Below are 21,200 nucleotides of genomic sequence, written 5' to 3'. Positions count from 1 at the left end.
CCATGAACTTATTCCAAATAATAAAACATATCTCTACCCATATGGCATTTAAAATCTTTCACATGACGTGCGCCGTGGTGGAGGCAGCGTCCACACCCGAAGAGTTTCTCCCTTTGCATGGTGAGTTGGACGCTATGTCCCCGAAGCATGAAATTTCATTATGCTCCTTTGCTATCCATTTCCACTTTAATATTTTTAAGCATGTGCATTCTTTTTCATCTAACAATTTCATCATTAATATTCCTAATCTCATTTAACTCCCTTGTCTCCTTGTCTCCCCCTTAGTTCCTTGGTTAGCCATCTGCCAAACTTTGTAATCTTTTTCGTTCCAATCATTCTAAACACCTAATTGGTTAAAGATCAAATCTAAATATTTTCAAAACTTAGATATAATAATTCTCTTTGTAATATAAATTATTTTTCTAAGAGTTTTAATGATCGTTATAGTTACCATTAATCCAATATTCAACCTTTGATAATAATTATTCCCGAGCATTCCAACAACTTTGTTCTACTCAAATAGTCCCATGTAGCTTGGGTTTAATTAAATTACATTCTTAAGCTTAAAATTAACTCGAATTAATTATGAAAATTCACGGGGCTTTACAGGATAATTATGATCACCTAAAAAAAATCGGTTCTAACTCAATGATTGGTTAGATAATTTATAAATTTTTTAAATAATTAGATTAGATATTGCTTAGTCTCATACTTTTATTAGTATACTCTTGTGCCATGTTCTAAAATATCTCACTGATGTCTAATGATATTACCCTTACTTTCTTGGAAAAAATCAGTCTTACACAAGAGAACTTTCAGTGAAGAACCTAGTTCATCGAGCTTATAAGATATGTATTATACACTCCACATAATTTGAAATAACTGCATATGGAACATGATCTGAAAAGAGTCACACTTTATCCCAAACTACTTTCTAAACCAGTCAGTTGCAAACAAACTGGTTTCACCAAGAGACCCATGCACCATAATTGCCCAAATTTTTGGCGAAGAGTCCAACATCTCTTCACCACCTAAAGAACCTCCTTTCCTTCCAATTAGTTACAAACGAACCAGTTTCACCAAGATACACTCCATCTCTTCCCTCTTTAAATTGATTCGACTTTAGCCTCTTCTTCACCCCAAATTCTTGAAACATCAAAAAACCAAAAATCCTAACTCTCTCAAATTCTCTCAACCATCCAAACTGATCAAATGGCAAATATTTCTGAAAACCCTAAGAATTTTGAGAATCCTTCTTCACCACCTAAAGAACCTTCACACACACCTTCAATCACCCAAACCCCCAAGAAAAAGCATGTAAAGATGCTTGTACGCAAAACAATGACAAGTGGAGAACATGCCAAGAAGCTAAATGAGAAATTGAAGGCTAGCCAAGCAGAAGAACCCTAAAAATCTTATAATTCCTTCAAGTCTGCGACTGAGAGGGAAGAACCAGTATCATCTAAAGATGCTTCTGAAATTACTGAAAATCTTTTAAATAGGTTTGTGTTGGTTGGTTCGATTGTTGGTGTAGAAACTGTTGGGTGTGAAAATATTGGTGGAAAAAAAAAATTTAAAAAAAAAAGAAAAAAAGAAAAAGAAAGTGAGGGTGTTAAAGTAGATGTGAGGGGAAACGGAAAAGAAAGAGTGGTTGGATTTTCTTCACCCACTCTTGTTGGTTTGGATGAAGAAACATGGAAAATGGTGTTATGGAGTGAGGAGAGTCCTGATGAGGAAGAGAATATTGAAGAGAATGAGGTAGTGGTTCTGGGGACACTGCTGCAGCAGAAGGGCTGGTTAGGTTGAGGAAAAGATTCCAAGAACATGTTCCATCTAGAAAGGAACCCCTCCATGATCTGTTGCAGAAAGTGTCAGACAGTTACAATCTCAAGAAGAAGAAGAGTGTTGTAGTAAAACTCCCTGGAAAGGCTATAGGTGGCAAGAAGAATAAGTCTGCCTCTTCTATCCCTGTAGAGACTCATCCCACAAGAGAAAGAACTACAAAGAGCCAGAAGAAGCAGAGTGAGGGCAATTGAGATTGAAGATATAGACATGGTCCTTCATAATGAGGATGAGACAAAGGAATTGGAGGTTGTCATTCCCAGTGCTAAGAAAAGAAAGACCTCTAAGAAGAAGTTTCAAGAAAAGTTTGCTGAGGTGGAAGACTCTGTGTTGTCCAAATGAACTAGATCGCCAAGAAAATCAAAGAAAGTTTAAGTAGTGGAGGAAAAAAGTGAAGAAGATGAGATTGATAAAGAAAATGATAAGTTGGTGAAGTTCTAGAAAAGAACCATTTTGAAGGGAAGGCTCCTCAGTGATTTGGAGTAAGAAAGAGATAGTACTCTTGCTGGAAAAATTTGAGTTACTAGGTTTGAAGGTCATGGTCCTTCAGTTGGAAGGAAGGTTGTCCAGGGCTGAGGTTGTGGAATTCTTTGCCAACTGTAAGATTAATAATGGAAGAGTCAACAGTGAGGTGAAAGGAGTGACAATGAGCTTTGATAACAAAGTCTACTTTGGGGCCGACACTTTGACTAATTAATTGTGACTTTCAAGTCCAAACTGCGCCCAAAGAACCTGGTTCATCCAAGAGGGTACCTAAGAACAACAAGGTTAGAGCCTTGTAGCAGGAAAGTGGGGCTAAGAATGCTGAAATAGAAAGACTGAAGACACGGTTGGCTGAAGTGGAAGTTGAGAGAGACTCTCTCAAGTCTGAGCTTGCAAAGGAGAAAGAGAAGAATGAGGGCATTCTTCAAGATATGCGGAAACTGCTTCAAGCCAAGAACTAAGAACCTGGTCCTTCCAGTCCTAAGACCTTCCTAAACCAGTTTGTAACCAGTAAACCAAATGAGATTTCTCTATTTTTTTGCTCATAGTTCTATGTCTGTATTTCTTCTTATGCTTTGTGGTGGGATCTTATCAATCAATGAAATCCACTGCTTTTGCTCTAATTGTTTGTTGATATTTCTTATATGGCTATTATCCTTAGATTGAAAAGGAGAAAATTAAATTCATGATTGCATTTGAAGTAGCCCCAGTATCCATGAATGATATCTCTTGAAATCTAGTTACTTGGCTAAATTATGCAACTTTTTGATGATGCCAAAAGGGGAAATTTAGAGTTTGATATTTATAACCTAATGAACCTGGTCCTTGATGGTTTGTGACTTTAAAATAAAAAGTGTTTTGACATTGTGTTTGATGTGGAGCTGAGTTGAAACAGGTTCTATGCTCCTGGAAAGCACAGAGTTAGTCATCATCAAAAAGGAAAAATTTGTTAACTTGAGCGATTTTGGTTTTGATGATTGACAAAGGAATACATGCATGAACTAGGTCCATGGACAATGCACACAGGTTACGGATAGATTTAAGCAAAAGGCATGTCGTACAAAGGGTAAGTATAAGTGGTTATTTCTGATAATCCCCGAATGAAAAGATTGCATGTTTGATAAGGGGAAGGACTCCTTGCTTGAAGAGAACTCTATCCAAGATAAGGAAAGAGTTAGAAGTTGAAGATAACTAGAACTCTTCCACCAAGGAAGAGTAAAGCATCAAGTTTCTAGTTAATCTTACTAATTCTATAAATATTAGTGTTGTTCTCTTTTACATGTGACGCATACACACTGAAGCTAAGCAAGAATTGAGAGCCAAATAGTAAGGCATTTTATGAGTAATTCCTGTGAGTTTTAAGAGTGCGAACCTGAAGCTACATGAACCAGATTGAAGAACCAGTTCCATGTATCTGTTTTTTATTCTAGTTCAATTGTAATAGGAGCTTTTGAGTTGTACCTTTCACCTTTTCTTAGAAGCATTTGTACTAGGTACTTGAGTTGTATTGTTCAAGTTAGAGTTAACTTGAAGCAGTCGCAACAGCCTGTGGTTGGTTGCTACAAGGGTTAGATTTAATCCTTAGGTTTGCAAGAGTTTATAAACTTTAATGTTTGGTTTAGAGCTTTAGTGAAGTGTTGGGGAAAATCCTACTTGGAGGTAGGTTGTGATTTTTTCACCTTTTGAGCCGGGTATTTTTCACGTAAAAATACTTGTGTTCTTTACTTTGTGCATTACTTATTCCACAACAGTAGATTAAGGAACGTATAGAAAAACCAGGTCCTTCTATAATCCAGTACACGTAAAAATTGGACACCACACAAATCATCCTCCCTCCCCTCTCTTGTGTCGTATTGAAGTATAAAATATCAACCATTTTGAACTATCTCCATCCAATGGAGTTAAAAGTCCTACAAAGCCAGAATTATAACTCATTTGATTCCAAATTTTGATTAAGTTGTCTGAAATTTATATATCAAGCTTGCAACTATACATTTATTTCCATGTTGTTTGAGTCCCACTTTTTTATGGGGTGGGGTACAAACGGCCAATCTTAGGGATGTTATATAGAGATTAGCCAATACTTATTTTGTCCTGAAATTTTAAACTAAAAATCTCAATTTGAGGATAATTCAGGACATTTTATCCCGAAAAATTGAACTAGAAAACTGAATTCAGGATGCACTGGCTAATTTTTAAATAGCAGCCACTTAAAGTGGCTACATAGTGTCATTTCTACCCTTTTTATTAGGTCTTTAACTAATACAAATGATTTTTACTAATCTGTTAACAAAATAAGCAAATCTACGCAAAGAGAATTAGTACAAAACGTAGCGGATGCAATTCTTGATAAGGTAATACATGGACAATCAATGAGGGACGGTCATACAATTTTTACAAATCATTTTCTAATATAGTTGAAGGCAAATAGGTGAATATTTAGTGAAACTTTACTTGATATGTGAGTTGATATTAAGGGCTATTGGCAGCATCTTTGTGTTTATTAGGTCTTTCTGTTTTAATCTTGTTTGATGATAACAACAAGGGTTACTGGGGATATCTTTTATTGACTTTCATATTACCTTGATGCGCATTGGCGGATGCAGTCAACAACTAACGGGTTCAATTGAACCCATAACTTTTGACGTGGTATAAATATTTATATATAAAAATTCATTAAAATTGCAAAAATAGTGGATATGAACCTATAACTTTAAAAATATAATGAGTTAAATACTAAAAACATTTAAAGTTGAACCCATATGATTTAAATTGTGGATCCGCCTCTGTTGATGCGGATTGCCTCATGAAATAGCAGTATAATTTTTTCTACAAATCTGATTTAGATAGAAATTTGATAAGAGAGCGAAAAGATAGCAGGCTACGACAGTTCTCAATTCCACTTTCAAGATTACTTGACCCCTAAGTGTAATTTAGTAATAATATTAAAAATTCAGTATTTAAAATTATTCGTCCACTTAAAATGTTGCAAGCAAATGAATTTATGAAAAGAGATAATAAGAATATACAAAGGGTCTCTCCTCTAAGAATTTTCTTTTCCATGTCCTATTTTTCGAGACGAATATGATTATACTCAAAGGACTATCTAGTCAATAAGACGCCTATCGAAGTAGAAAAAAAGAAAGAACAATAGATAATAATAAAAAAAATGTCGCGTCTGAACAAGCAGAATAGACGAGGAAAAGGTATCATGTTATGAGTGGAGAAGCTCCAAGTCTCATGTAAGACAACTAAAGACAATAATTTCCACTTTGACTCCTCGAATTAGAATTTACACTCATACAAGTCTCATTCATTTATCTTACCCACCCTAGTGCTATTCTAATTGAATTTCAAAGATTTCGCTCACATTTTGTAAAGTATTCTCTAGCTGTTGGTTTTTTTTCTTTCTTTTTTTTTTGGAGAATTATTTGTACTGGGAAGAAACAGATTTGCAGTCCTCTACCTTACCACTTACCCATGTCATCGCCAAAATGTTACAAATAGAAAATACGTAGATGAAAACTATCTCGGATTACAGTTTAATATGTCAAGTATTCACACAAGTTCACCGCAACGGCTAAGTTTGCTTTTGGCGTATTGTCATCCATCTCAAAAGGAGAATTTGAAACATTAGAGAGAAGCTAACGTAGAAGGTAAAAGAATACATGGCCCTGTAACTCCTCTGGCTCATAAAACACTCAGAACCACACAAGATTTTCCACATTAAATTACTTCAAAAGACCCTTGAAAAATTACATCAACAATGTTACTGGGCCAGTTTTGGCCATGAAATTTTTTTTACTTTTTTTGAAATTTTTTTACTTTTTCCCGAAATCAATTTTCACTTGAACATGCATTTCAGAATTATTCGAAAATTTTAAAAACTCCAAAAGGCTAATTTTCAAAATTTTCACTTCAGATCACTCACAAAATTCAAAAATGGTCCAAAATTGTATTCATGTCCAAACACAACTCTAATTTTCAAATACCATTTTCACTTGGAAAGAAATTTCACCTTTTTTTGAAATTTTACAATTTTTATGTCCAAACGCCCACTAAGATCCTCCAAATAGAAACTGTACTCACTTTCACACAAAATATTAGCAGATGAAACTTTTATGTTACAAATATTGTTTAATGTAGTACACACAACTTTCAGCATTGAAGAGTCAGGTGTTAACCTTCGCCTTCTGAGTTCATCGGTCAAACAAATGTATAAGAAAAACCTATTGCGGTGGAAGCAACACATACAAAAATTACTGTATTTGTGAACTGAAGATAAAGTCATCTACCACTTACTGCTCTTTGATCTAGAAGATGAACTTCCTGGGGAAGAAGATCATATTTTATATTCAGCTCATCAAACATTTTCTTCATCTCGAGGATCAGCTCAGTTCTCCGTCTGTTCTTTTCACCAAAGTTCTGAAAGTTCATAGTATGATTGAAATAGAGTGCCATTTTAATTTTGTTCATATTTTCAATCTCCTTCACCACCACACTGTGATTAGGATGCCAATACTGGGGAGTTCTCTCTAGGTACCTGATATTTCAACAAGAAAGGTGAAAAATCAAAAACTTGAGTGAAAAATGAATAATATTACAAGGTTTAGGGAAAACCTTATACATAAGATATCCTTATCTACCATCAAGTAGTTAGAGAGTTTGCATTGTCTTTGAACAGGTTAATCCGTTTTTCCATGAGAAGAATACTGGTCAACGACTCGTGCTTTAAAACCGACTGCTCTTGGAGAATAAAGCCTAAGCTCAAAGTCTAACTTCATGGTATTTGTTGGAGAATAAAGCCTAAGCCAAGATTTTAAAATCAAGGTGTTTCAGTAATTAGAAAGAATCCTACTCAGCATGTGGGCATTAACATCTGCCCTTATCTCTCTCAACCAAGTTGCATGTGGACACTAAAAACTATCAATAAAAGATATAACAAGATATAGATTATGCGCCAGAGATTACATGTTGTGCATCACCCTTACCTCAGTCCAAACCACCACCAACGGCGGGAAAAAAGCCATCATCTTTTCTCAGTTTCCCTATGTGCTTTAGTTTCATTCAGATCCTTTGCTTTGGGAATGAATCTCAGAGAAGATATAAGAGGCATATCATGGATTTGTTTCTTCAGACTAAAATGCTTGCCTCAAAGAAAAGAAATGTGTCCATGTTAAACATTCAGTATTGGCTCGTCCAACTACAACATGTTAAATATGTCAGCATTCCATTTGACACCCTTATACTACCAGTAAATGTCTACAATTAGGGATGGGCAGTGCACTCCTAAAAATTGCCACAGAGAAAAGAAACATGTCCAAGTTATTTTTCCAGTATTGTCTCTTCCAACTACGACCTGTTAATCGTATCAACATTCCATTAGACACCCCTATACTACAATTGCATGTCATCAATTAGGGATAGGCAGTTGCCTGGCTCGTTCACCATTCAAGTATGAGTGAGCTAAAACACGGGCATGGAGAATATGGTCTTGGCTTGCCACCCCTACGGCGTATATGTTATGCATGACGTCATTTATCCGAAATTTCACTCAGTTTATGCATTATAATTTCTCGGCAAACTAGTGAATATTTACAATATCTATATTATATTAAATGCACGAAGGCTCTTAGCGAAATGTTGTTCGCCTTTTTTACCCTTTAAAAATAGATTCACATTGAACAAAATAGTCATCTAATTATATTCCTAATATCTAGCACTTTAAAATCAACGAAAATTTAATTTTCCTTGTTTGAATTATGTAAAAAGTACTACTATTTAAAACTTTAAAATTAATTAGTTAAGATTTTACCTTTTATACTAACAATATAATTACTTATAAAAGAACACGTTGAAAAGGAAATATTTTGTAATTTGATCACCATTAAACTTGTATTTAAGCAATACACTTTAATGATCAAACCACTCTTTTTCGCTCAAGTCCTATAGTTTTTAATAGTTGCCGTTTCTTTTCTACTTTGTTTTGCTTTTTATTTTGGTTGTGATTCAAGCCTTATTCATTGTGATCTTTCTTTTTGCTTGCTTACTTTATTTCTTTGGTTAGTACTTTTAATCTCATAATGCCATGTAACTATAATATGATTGATGCAAAATCCAAATTTATTAATTTTGCATTACAAAGTTGAGTATTTCTTTTGACTGATTTTTTTGCTGGGTACACTATTTACTTTTTTTTGTCTCGTCAAGAAGTCACATGTCCAGAAGATGAGCGTAGCTGAAATGAGGATGTTGAAATGGATGTGTGGACATACCAGGAAAGACAAGATTAGAAATGAAGTTATTAGGGATAAGGTGGGAGTGGCATCCGTGGAAGACAAGTTGCGGGAATCGAGGTTGCGACGGTTTGGACATGTGAGGAGGAGAGACATAGATGCCCCGGTCAGGAGGTGTGAGAGGTTGAACATGGCGAGCTTGAGGAAAGGCAAGGGTAGGCCAAAGAAATATTGGAAAGAGGTGATTAGGCAGGACATGTCGGTGCTTCACCTAACCGAGGACATGCATGACTAGCGATAGGAAGGTATGGAGGTCGAGGATTAAAGTGGTGGGTTGACAGGTAGTTGTGACTTTCTCCTAGGTTTACCAATAGTACTAGTAGTATCCTTGTTGGTTTAGAGATACTTTCTTTTAGATTGTTAGTGTATCTGGTACTTAGCTACCACGTCCATTGTTTTTTTTTTTTTGAAAACTGCTACTGGAAATTGTTGCTCCTTGACTGATACTATTTGATGCTACCTTTTCTCTCCTTTTACTGGAAATTGTTGCTCCATGATTGTTACTATTTGATGTTATTTTTTCTCCCTCTTTTCCTTATTGTCTTGTCTTCTTCTTCCTCCTTTTTCTTCCTTGCCACCTTTTCTTGAGCCGAGGGTCTATCGGAAACAGCCTCTCTACCTCTCCATGTAGGGGTAAAGTCTGCATACACACTACCCTCCCCAAACCCCACAGGTAGGGATTATATTGTGTTTGTTGTTGTTGTTGGATACACTATTTATTTTGTTTATGTCTTTCATGTTTTGCATTTGACGGAAATTATCAATTATAACTCACAGGTTCTTAATTGGAGGGTTTCTAAGTATTCAGGTTCTTAATTGGAAGGTATCTAAGTATTCATTTGTGCCATGAATGTGAAATTCGACAAGGTCTGACTTCATCTGAAAGAGCATTACAGAAAAACCGTGGTATTTAATTTCATCTATGAACATAGATATTCTTAATTAGCTCAGTCTTCCGACCTGCTCAGGTGTTCTTAAGAATAGTTCAATCACATAGTGCTCTCTTTTGTTTGCCAACTACAACAGATTATTTTGTTTTGCATGTTTGGCCAAAGAGTCAGAGCCGGCTCGGGGCTCTAACACCAAATTAAGGTAGAGAAACTCCATTTTTTTTGTATTTCACTCTAAATATGAATACAGAAAACACACATATTCACATAACTAAACAAATACAAAAGTTACAAACACACTCTTTAGCATTGAAGATTTTTTAGAAGGCTACATCAGTTAAAAAATTCGAAAATTTGTCTTCGAATCCTACCTTTTTTTACCATTGCTTTCTCTTTAAAACTCATATAGTTATATTCTATAATGGATAAAACTGTACTTATTATTCGTGCTTAAATTTATGAAAAATATTTAGCTATTAGAAGTAAATTATGCATTTGTCACTTTAACATCCCAATTATATTATTTTGACCATTTAAATTAACAAAAAAAAGAGAGGCTAAAGTAGAAAATAAGTTTTCGTGCACGTCAAGACTCTTTTCTATTAATTTTGTTTGGCGTCAATGAATGACTTTTCTTCACAAAAAAAATAAAATAATTGTTGGATAAAATTGTGCTAACATTAAAAATCTCCTCTTAACATAAATTTATATGGAACTCTAATACGAACTCATTAATGTCCTATCTACTGTTGAAATTTGGAAGAGAGATTAATTCAACATGAATAAGAACAAAAGATACAAAATTTTCTATTTTCACCTATCGATCTTTATGTTTGCCGAATCAATACCAGTTTTGACTCTTGCCAATTACTTTTCTTTCTCTTGGTTTTTTTATAGGTATAATTCTTTTATCTAAGCATTAAATTGGAATCCACATATCTTACTCAATTAGCCGCGCTATGTATACTTTTCAAACTCTTAATATGCATTTTCTGTTTTTTTTATTATTACCTTTCTCTTTTCATTTCAAGATTCTAAAACTTGGAAGCTTCAAAGTAGAAAGATAGACCAAAATTCTCATTTGGGCCCTTATATTATATTTCTTTGTTTATTTTACACCTTAAACTTACTAACCAAATTAGCGTTGCTTCTTTACGATCATGTCTTTTGCATGTTAATTTCCATTTCAATTAACTGATAGGTTTGCCTTTAATCTTTATTTTATAACTCAAAAAAAAATTGTATTAATAATTTACTAATTTTATTAAAATATATACTCATTGATAGGGTACACGCACAACGCGCGTACCTAAGAATAATATGTATAAAATCACTTCAACCAATAAGTTAGACAATAGGAATTGAGATTCAATTATCAACTGAATCTTTTTGCTACTTCATAAATTTTGCTAAGGAATAAACCCATAGGGAGGACTTGGACATGTGTAGGGTCCAAATGCACTAGGTTAGGCTCGGGGCTTGGAAAGGACCCTAGTTGTCGTAATAAACCCCGGCTTTCAACATTTCGAGAAAGCTGGGGTTTAGATGAATGTTCAACGGTAAATTTTCAGATTCTAGCTAGACTAGCTTTAACTTTTGGATTCACTTAAGCCGTACCAAGAAATATCTTACAAATTGCTGCAGAAGTCATATATCTTTAATTATGAAAGTTGTGCTTTTGTCCTCATAACTTTCAAGGGATAATTTACTACGAATTCGGGAAAAAGATGAGAAGAATTTTCAACTTACTTCTTTGTTTTCTCTTTTAGAGCTCCTATCTTTTCCACAGGTGTCCTGTAATCAACAGAAAACTCAAAGGCATCACCCATATCAGGACTTCTGTAGAAATTGCTGATTGGCTTGACGGCCAAAACTGTATTTGGGTAGTATATCTTTTCGTTATCAAACCTCAAGAATACTGTGGTCAGGATATTCATTTCTTCAACAATCATCTGCAATTTGCAAGATAAAAGTGTGAATCAATAGAGAAAATGCAAAACAGCAAGAAGATGCAATTAGCAGACATTACCTGAACACCATCAATGACACATCGATCACCAACATCAAAAGGATGCATCACAAATACGAATATAATAGCTTCAAATATAGTCTTGCAAGTATTCCCAAAAATAAAAGCAGCTACCACGAGTTGTGACGACAGAAAGACAATCACTTTAGTAGTCGCTATCCCCACCAAAAGGAGCCATATGATGATTATTATGACAACGAGAATGCATGTCACGACCTTGTTCAATTGCTTCACAGCAGTTTTTGTATCATTCAAAGCATGCGATAGAGCTCTTCGTCCTTGATAAACCTTAACCTGATACGCCAAAAAGGACAAATGATTGATATGCCGAAAATGACAAATACTCATTTCACGACTGTCTCAGAAGGAAAGCTCTAATTGTGCTCCCCTAATCACCAGAAAAAAGTCTAGAATTACTTTTATTTTCTACATCCCAATATTCTGCATCATGTTGGCAATTAAATATCAGATGAAATGGATCTAGTTTAAATCATGCCTAAAGTTATTCCAACCTCTTAACAATATGAGCATGGAGCATCTAGTAACCAAATCTGATTTAGATTCTTTTACATCAGTTTGCCAGGCATAATCCAGGAAAATGAGTAAGTTGTGAGCATACCACCCATTCCGTCAATGATTTCCTATCAATCTGTCCAGTTTCTGCCACATCTATCATGGGGAACACAATATCGACCTCTTCTTTAATCAAGAATCTCCTAAGGTCATACTCATCAATGTACCTAGACATTCAAAAAAAGGAATGTGAATCAAGAGAGATAACACTACAACAAAGAATGTTACAGGATATTTAGTCGAAATGTGACAAATTAAAACATCAAAAGTAATGTTTAAAATGCCAGTGTTTTCTTACCTGGAACCGGGCGATGCAACATTCCTGAAAATGTGATAGGCAGCAGCAATTGCTTCCTCCTCATTGTTGATCTCCTTATCTGCTTGCTCACCACCTGCATCATAGTCATTCTCACCGAGCGAGCCAGAGATAGTGGAAAGTCCTGAGTTAGATATTACATCAACTAACGTTTTCATGGTCCATGCAGAGACCTTTTCTCGCTTCATCTGATGAAGTTTATTGATATCAATCACTGCCTTTTCTTTCTTTTCCTTCCCATCTTTTCCCTTCTTTGTTCTGCGGAAACTAAATTGACTGGCGGCACTGTTTGATCTCCCCAACATCTGAGCAGACTCCATAACTGGGAGTCCCGATAGGGTCAGTAGAATATACTGATGAAAAATTGACTCTTGAATCCGGTCAAAGAATGTGTTTACGTGGAAAGAGGCAGCCAAAATCTTTAGCAGCAAAGTCTTCAAGAGCCACAAGAATGCACCAATAAGCAAAGCTGTAATAGTCCAGGTAATAAAATTAGTAACCTTCTCGGCGGTACGCGACCGTTCCTCATGTGAGAAGAGCAGAACCCATGTGAGAAGAACCAAGCTAAACCAAATGCAAACTTGAACACTTTTCTTTAAACCAAAGACAAAATACAACACCTTCTTCCTCAACAAAAAGTTCAATTCTATCAACAAGGCAACAAAATGTATAAACCACTTAGTAACCAGCATGCCACTAAAGGTCACCATAACAAGGACAATCCATTTCCAGATCCTCAAATCCCAAAGCTTCCAATTTTGGAACTTCTTTACCAATAAGCTGGCAAGTAAACATCCTAAAAGGCAAAGAAACAGCAGCCATTCAATCAGAACTTTTGCTTTAACTCTGTTATACTTCAACTTATTCCTTGAGCTCACTTTCTTATATATCTCCTCATCTTCATCCACTCCTCCAAAACCACCTGGTGATGCCATTAATGGTGTTCTTGGGGTTACTGATATAGACACCGTTCTTGTTGTCTCTTTAAATGTATTACTGGAACCCATTTTAGCAGTAGGAGAAGCATGGTTAGATACATTCCTATTGGGGGAACTTGCACTTGGCTCAGCAGCTTGTTCATTAAACATGTTAGCATCAATAGGTACAGATTGTTCGCCGAATCTTGATTTAGGTTTCGAATACGTACATCTTGCAAGGGATTTTCGCCGAGTGAGAGTTTCAGTGGTGGGGATTTTGGGTGGTTTGTTGGGGCTTGGGCTTGGACTATACCTGGCAATTTCAGGTGAGGAATCACTGACTTGGACTGTTGGTTTTGGTGCAACGGGACTTTTAGAATCCTTTTGATCTCCAGAGATCATGACAGCCACTTCATCACTGGGGGTTTTCTTGTTCTTTGACATGCTTATTTCTCCACTAAACTTTGCAGCCTTACCATTTGCATCCATTCCACCCCAAGTTAAACATCAAACACCTGAAGAAACAGAGAGAAACAGGCAAAGGAGACATGTGTCTTGATCATTCACAGTTCAATTGACAATAAATGTAAACTTTTTAAATGGTTGTAGCATTTATGATTATTGAAAGAATCACATGTTGCAATAATGAAGAGAAGTGAATATTTGCAGGTACCAACTTTAAGTGCAAAAGTACTACCATGACACTACAAATTCAATGCTTTTACCTAACCAAACCAATTTAACAAAACAAGCTCACACACAGACAGAGGTAACCTGGTTCATCAATATCCACTTGATGATATTTAGAACAACAAGGCAACAGATGTTTTAGCAAAGATGCAAACTTTTTGGGATTATCCAATAGAAACAGTGAGTTTAACAGTGTGAAATGAAAAACAGTGAGTTTTTGTACCCAAAAAACAGAAAATGATAAAAGAAACCCCCAGAACAGTTGCTATAAAACAAGAAAAGGGAAGTGGGGGAACAGCTAAAAAGAAGCAGAGTCAAAGATTAGACAACCATTGTACATAGTTGAAGTGAATATAGTAATAGAAGGGTGTCATAATTAGACAAAGATTTTACATAAACTAAAGAAGAAAGAACAAAAGAACTTACAAGAATAGTAGGATTGAGAGAGGCCAGGCCGCCAGGGTTTCAAGAAAAAGGGACAGTGGGTATTGAGAGGAGGTGAAGATAGTAGAAGAGGAGGCACATATTTTAATGGAAAACAACTAAAGCTTTGGGGGAAGGGGAGACATATACAGCAGAAATATTTGAACTAAGCCACGTGACTTTTGGTTCTGGTGAGTGGAAGGACAATAAAATACTACTAGTAATGTGAAAAGGGCAACTGCTCAGGCCTCAGAGCCTCAGCTGAAAAAAGTAGTACTATTTGGACAATAACAGTTGGACAGCTACAAAAGTTCTTTGTAACAAAAAAAACGTTTACGAAAAGCTTTATTTGGTCCAAGATAAAATCAGTCAAAAATTTACATGATAACCGCTCGGGTTGCCCGGTTGATTTGAAGAGCGGTCATACATACGGATTACTTGGGATCGATTTTCCTCTCAATGCCTTCTGAGTTAAGTCTGTGATAGATATTGTATAGGCTGTGAGTTTTCTTTCTTACCAATAAAAAAAATTTACATGACAAGTTACAACATTGAAGGGTCGTTTGGTTCATACGTGTGAAAGACAAAGATATTTTATCGGTATAAGCTGAAATATCTCGAAGTGATTAGTTATCTTATCTTCTAATATTCATATTAATAATAAAATTCAATACAATAATATATTCTATCATTAGATTAGTATCTCTATCCCGATAACCAAAGATTGAAAGTTTAATATATCACTAAATTTCTTTTTTCTTTTTGAATTATTTATTGGTCAAAGTTTAACTTGAAAAGTCAAATACAACAGGAGTACATATGGTTGTTTGATCTTAGCTAGGAATAGGGGTGTCAATGAATATTTAAAAACCAACTAAATCGTACCGTATCGAACCGATTTTAAGGTTTCTTTTAATAAAACCGTATGTTTCTATATAAATCTATAATCGTACCGATAATTAGAGTAGGTTTTTTATTTTATAAAAATAAATCGAAAAAATACTTAACCGTGCCTAATAAATTTATAATATAAAAAATATATTTATATATTAAGTTTAAAAATAATAATGCATTTAAAAATTTTGGGCTTTGGAATTATGAAACAGTTACAAGCCAATAAGTAATTAAAATCAAAATCCTAATTCTCAAACCTATTATGCTACTTATATTGAAACAAAATTATTTATAGTATATTTACTAGCAAGACACAAGGTATTGTAGCGATTATGAGTAGCAAACTACAATGCATTGAATATATTTTTTTTGTATGATTTTGATTTATCTTTTTAAATATTTTATCTTCTATATACTTTATTCTCGAATCCCAACTTGGTTAATATCTTTTCACTTGTGTGATTTGTATATTTTTTTTATTTGCTTAGTTTCTTTTACGCTGTTGTAGAATAGTTGATGTATCTATACTCTACACATCTTTCATATTTTCTTTATTCATGTCTAGAGAATTTTACTAAGTCCTATAAAAATAATTATGTTATTGTATTCTACTTCTACTGGTGATTCTTACATGATATTTAAAAAAAATACTGAAAATTAACTGAACTGTACCGATACCGAAGAGAAGCCGACATGATTGAGACGGTTTCGAAAAGTTTAATTTTGATTATACATAATAGAATAATCGAAAAATTAGTATGGTACAAATTTTATAAAATAACCGGCCGAACCAAACCATTGACACCCTCTCGTAAGTTAGCGTCATCTGACTTTCTAACTTGTCCTTACATGTCACAAATATTCTTTTTTTTTGTACTTTGCACTATATCTTTTAGGTTTTCATAATTTCTTCTAAAATGGGCGAAAACCTCTTATTTTTGACCAAAAGAAGAATATACGAACAATGGTTTACATGGGAGGCCACCATGTAAAATGATTTTTCCCCAACTCTAATTGCACATTTGCACCCGGAGGCATCAGCCTCAATTTAATAAATACATAATATATTTTTATAAACATAATTATAACTATATTGTAGTTAATTAATACTCATTGCCACTTTAGTTGATACTTTAACAATAATAACATGGTTATATGTTTTAGCGATTTATATCCACGTCAAAGTGAGAGATGAAAATTGAAGGGAAAACAAATATGGAATATGGTTAACATTTAAATGCGTTGAGATTAGTCTAATAAGGTAATTTTGTTTTATTCCTTTCTGTCATCATATTTTGTGATCCTCAGGAATTGTACGCCCAATGGAACTAGTTCTGCCCTTCATCTCTTACTCCTACAAATCGAATTCTACAAGTTTCAAAATTATATGTTGCGATAATTGAGTACTTCAAGTCTCGTCTTTAAGTTTCGGCAAGCCTACACCCTGACAAACCTTGAAGTACGTGGCATTTGTAGACATCAAAATTTTAACGGATCAGCCTAAATCCTAAATTCAAGATACTACAAGATGACTATTGATATTCTAGGAGTCTATTGGGGTTGCTTGGAGGCTACTCTACCAAAACTCTAGCTTAGAGGCTACTCTACCTAATCCTAGGTCGTTCCTATTAAAAGGGTTACATATTCCCTTAAAGAATATCTCGAAAAGGGAGATCATCTAAGCAATTTCATAAACTCCCGAAATATGCACAAAGAGATCAAATATACGATCATGTCAAATATGGCTTGCTCAAAGTTTTAGCAACATTCAAGATCCAAATGGAGTGTTGTTACATGCTTCTTGATCATCAAATACATCAAGAAGATGCATATCATCCTACGTTCGAGAAATACGCCGCTAAGGCCCTCGAATTACGGATAACAAATCAGAGGGAATAATCAAGGAATAAACAGAGTTGTAACCTGGAATGTTTATCAATAAAATCCTTTTTTCTTTATAATTGTTTGTGACTGCAGTTTTATTTTTTTGCATAAAAATTATTGCAAACAAACTGGCACGCCCGATGGGACAGGTATTTCGACTCAAATTACTCGAAATCAAATACTGCGATTGTTGTAATATTTTTCGGTCTCAATTATTTTCTTGATGCAATTTATTATCTACAAATTCTGGCACGCCCAGTGGGACCAGTTCTGCCATTCATCTCTTCCTCCTGCAAATCAAAAACTACAAGTTTCAAAATTATATGTTGCGATAATTGACTACTTCAAGTCTCGTCTTCAAGTTTCGGCAAGCCTACACCCCGACAAACTTTTGAAGTACGGGGCATTTGTAAACATCAAAATTTTAACGGATCAGCCTAAATCCTAAATTCAAGGTACTACAAGACGGTTATTGATATTCTAGGAGTCTATTGTGGTTGCTTGGAGGCTACTCTACCAAAACTCTAGCTTGGAGGCTACTCTGCCTCATGCCTATGTCGCTCTTATAAAAGAAAAGGTTACATATTCCCTTAAAGAATATATCGAAAAGGGAGATCATCTTAGCAATTTCATAAACTCCCGAAATATGCACAAAGAGATCAAATATACGATCATGTCAAATATGTCTTGCTCAAAATTTTAGCAACATTCAAAATTCAAATGGAGTGATGTTACATGCTTCTTGATCATCAAATACATCAAGAAGATGCATATCATCCTACGTTCGAGAAATACGCTGCTAAGGCCCTCGAATTACGAATAACAAATCAGAGGGAAGAATCAAGGGATAAACAGAGTTGTAACCTGCAATATTTATCAATAAAATCCTTTTTTCTTTATAGTTGTTTGTGACTGCAAATTTTTTTTTTTGCATAAAATTTATTGCAAACACTATTATTTTTATATAAGAAATGAAAAATACCGAACCGACTACTTAGTTATAAGATGTGTATAAAATTATCACACATACAAGTTAAACATATAAAATATTATTGGGATTGTATACGGGTAAAACCGGGGGTAACCGACACCTCGACTTTTCGACGGGTCAAACGAAGCAAGGGCATGATTATATAGGTAAGGAATGGAAGCCGAGACGCCTCGTACTAAGGTTCGAACGAAGAGGTCGCCACCAGGCTTGATAAGATATTTATCATTTGATCCCGGAACGAGCTCCGAGACCTCAGAAAATACGATAACGGTTACACACGACCAACAGAGGGTCGTGATATTCGCACCCCACGGATATCACGGTGCAGATCTCGGCCAGTATCGTCAGTGGATCAGTGATTAATGAAAAAGAGAATTTCTTACCTTTCTTAGAATTGTACTAGGAGTGAAACTCCCCTACTATATAAAGGGAGTAGTTTTTATTTAATGGACATTGTAGCATGCATACCAATGCAATATAATTTTATTTTTACTACTCTCTAGCTGCAGCAAAGTTGTTTCTTTATTGTTTGTTATTCATTCTCTATTGGCTCCGAACCGAGGGTCCGATCGAGGGCAGAACCATTGTCCAACCCAAGTTCAAGCTGGGCCATATCATTATAATTGGTTTGATTATTCATTTTGTCTTTCATTTATTTATCTAATATTCTTGATCACTCGTGTCGAATCAATCCACATATCCTTAAAATCGCGTATAAATTTAATTGTTATCTATATTAAGGGTAAATAGAGACATTTCTTATTGTCATGCAAAACAAATTGGAATTGGACAACTTTTCAAAAGGATAATTGGATTTCAGAAAAGTTTTTTGTAAAAAGATATTTTTGGAGATGTTTTTTTTTTTACGAGGAAAACGTGTTCTACTCGTATTACTACGCTTCAATCCTAATTTAGTTGAATTCTGCTTCATCTATATCGATCATTAGGATCCAAGGGCTTCATCTAAAGTCTAAACTCATTTAAAACTGTAAAAACTCTGAAAAGGAAATTTCTAGCAAAAAAGGAAAAGACATTTATATATTTCTTTATACCAATGTGCGTGTTTTACCCTAACCAAATATTATGTTAGCATTTGGATATAGATTTGATTAAAATTTAAAAAAAAAATTGTCTTGAAAAATAACTTTTGAAAATTGAAAGTATGTTTGGACATGCATTTTATTTGATAAAAAAAAAAGTTGAAGTTTTATGACTAGAGAAAAGTTTTCACCTATGTTAGGATCGAGTTACCGGGTAGTGCAGAATTTAGCCAAACAGCATTATAATGACAATAACAAAGACAATGCAAGTTGATAATTTAAAGAAGATAAAGAAGACACAAATTTAACGTGGTTCAGTCAAAGTGACCTACGTCCACAAGCGGGGAGGAGCAATTTTACTATACCAACAAGAGTACAAAATTAGAGTAAATACTCTAATTAGTCCCAAATACCCCAAGAGAATAACCTCACAAGATCACTCCAAAAAAAGGGTTCACACAAGTGTTTCCCAACACTCACTCTCTTACAAAATACTCTATAATGAAATAAAGGAGGAGAAAGAAAGACAAGAGTGAAAAGCTCTTGAATTGGTGTGGTTGCAAATAAGGAGAAGCTCCTCTATTTATAGCAAGAAATCATTGGCCTAATAGTGGATATTATGTCATGGCAAATGTCATGATCCACAAATTTTGTTATAGTGGATATTATGTCATGGCAAATGTCATGAAAATTTGGCTCACTTGAGAAGAAGCCAAATTAATGGCCATATTATAAATCTCCACCTTGCCCTAATTTCGGCTTATATATAGTAAATTTGCTCTACCTTCTCCGCAAAAAACCCCAATGGACAAAATCATTCTTCATAAATGCCAATCAAGTTCAGGCAAAGCTTGAACTTGGACACTGGAAGAGGTTTTGTGAACATGTTAGCAGGATTGTCTCTAGTGTTGATCTTCTGAACAGAGACTTTTCCTTCAGCAATGGTTTCTCGGACGAAATGATACTTTATATCAACGTGCTTCGTCCTCTCATGATACATTTGATCTTTAGTCAAGTGAATGGCACTTTGACTATCACAGAAAATGGTAATACCACCTTGATGTGAACTGAGTTCCGCAAATAGATCCGTCAACCACAAAGCTTCTTTGATCGCCACGGTCACTGCCACATATTCTGCTTCGGTAGTAGATAAAGCTACTACATATTGTAATGTAGCTTTCCAACTAATAGCGCAACCATCGATGCAAAATACATAGCCTGTCAGTCATCTTCTTTTGTCAAGATCACTTGCATAATCTGAGTCTACAAAACTAACCAAAGTGTTAGTATTTCTCCCAAACTCCAAACATGTGTTTGAAGTACCTCGCAAGTATCTGAGAATCCATTTCATAGCATGCCAATGTGCTTTACCAAGGCAAGCCATATACCGACTTACCACGCTCACTGCTTGTGAAATATCTGGACGTGTATAAACTATTGCATACATAATACTGCCTAGCCGATCGGGTCGTGATCGGACACCATGCCGCACATATGATGGTGATTGTGCTGTAAATTGGTAATTATAGTAATTATGGTTGATGTCTCTAATGAGATGGCCTAGCCAATCGGGTCGTGATTGGACTCCGTACTAAATTTACGGTGGTACTGATATTGACAGAAATTGTGGTTGATTCTCTAATGAGATAGCCTAGCCGATCGGGTCGTGATCGGACTCCGTACTAAATTATGGTGGTATTGGTATTGATAGTAATTGTGGTTGATTCTCTAATGAGATAGTCTAGCCAATCGGGTCGTGATCGGACTCCTTGCTAAAAGTACGGTGGCATTGCTATTGTGAATACTGGTATTGCGGACAATGGTATATTGATACTAAAAGTCTCTCAATATGAGATATGGAAATTAATTTGAACACTGTCTTGATCCTAAATTGAGGTTTGATGTTGATTAAGGCTTTTATTGATATTATGA

General features: G+C 35.0%; 1 protein-coding gene across 2 annotated transcripts; it reads right to left on the bottom strand.

Annotated features, from left to right (window-relative positions):
- Positions 1 to 6,428: 6,428 nt before the first annotated feature.
- Positions 6,429 to 14,691, bottom strand: LOC107769999 (mechanosensitive ion channel protein 10). 2 transcript variants are annotated; one of them, XM_016589253.2, is made up of 6 exons: positions 14,463 to 14,691; positions 12,412 to 13,861; positions 12,160 to 12,280; positions 11,541 to 11,834; positions 11,261 to 11,463; positions 6,429 to 6,868 (listed from the first exon to the last, which is right to left on the bottom strand). In XM_016589253.2, the coding sequence occupies exons 2-6, from the start codon at positions 13,833 to 13,835 to the stop codon at positions 6,613 to 6,615; spliced, it is 2,298 nt and encodes a 765-aa protein (XP_016444739.2). In that variant the 5' UTR covers positions 13,836 to 13,861; positions 14,463 to 14,691; the 3' UTR covers positions 6,429 to 6,612. The 2 variants fall into 2 exon arrangements, with proteins under 2 accessions (XP_016444739.2, XP_075102892.1); XM_075246791.1 differs by lacking the exon at positions 6,429 to 6,868 and adding an exon at positions 6,914 to 7,131.
- Between the last annotated feature and the right edge of the window lie 6,509 nt (positions 14,692 to 21,200).

This window comes from Nicotiana tabacum, chromosome 23 (genome assembly GCF_000715075.1).
Source record: "Nicotiana tabacum cultivar K326 chromosome 23, ASM71507v2, whole genome shotgun sequence".
In the NCBI taxonomy this organism is placed as follows: Eukaryota; Viridiplantae; Streptophyta; class Magnoliopsida; order Solanales; family Solanaceae; genus Nicotiana; species Nicotiana tabacum.
This window is presented reverse-complemented; position numbering and strand designations above follow the sequence as displayed.

Excerpts from the sequence above, each read along its gene's own strand:
- LOC107769999 (XM_016589253.2), bottom strand. The coding sequence starts at position 13,835 with ATGGATGCAAATGGTAAGGCTGCAAAGTTTAGTGGAGAAATAAGCATG. Across the intron at positions 12,281-12,411 it reads GTTGCATCGCCCGGTTCCAG|GTACATTGATGAGTATGACC; the intron begins GTAAGAAAACAC and ends TTGAATGTCTAG. Across the intron at positions 11,464-11,540 it reads GTGTCATTGATGGTGTTCAG|ATGATTGTTGAAGAAATGAA; the intron begins GTAATGTCTGCT and ends TGCAAATTGCAG.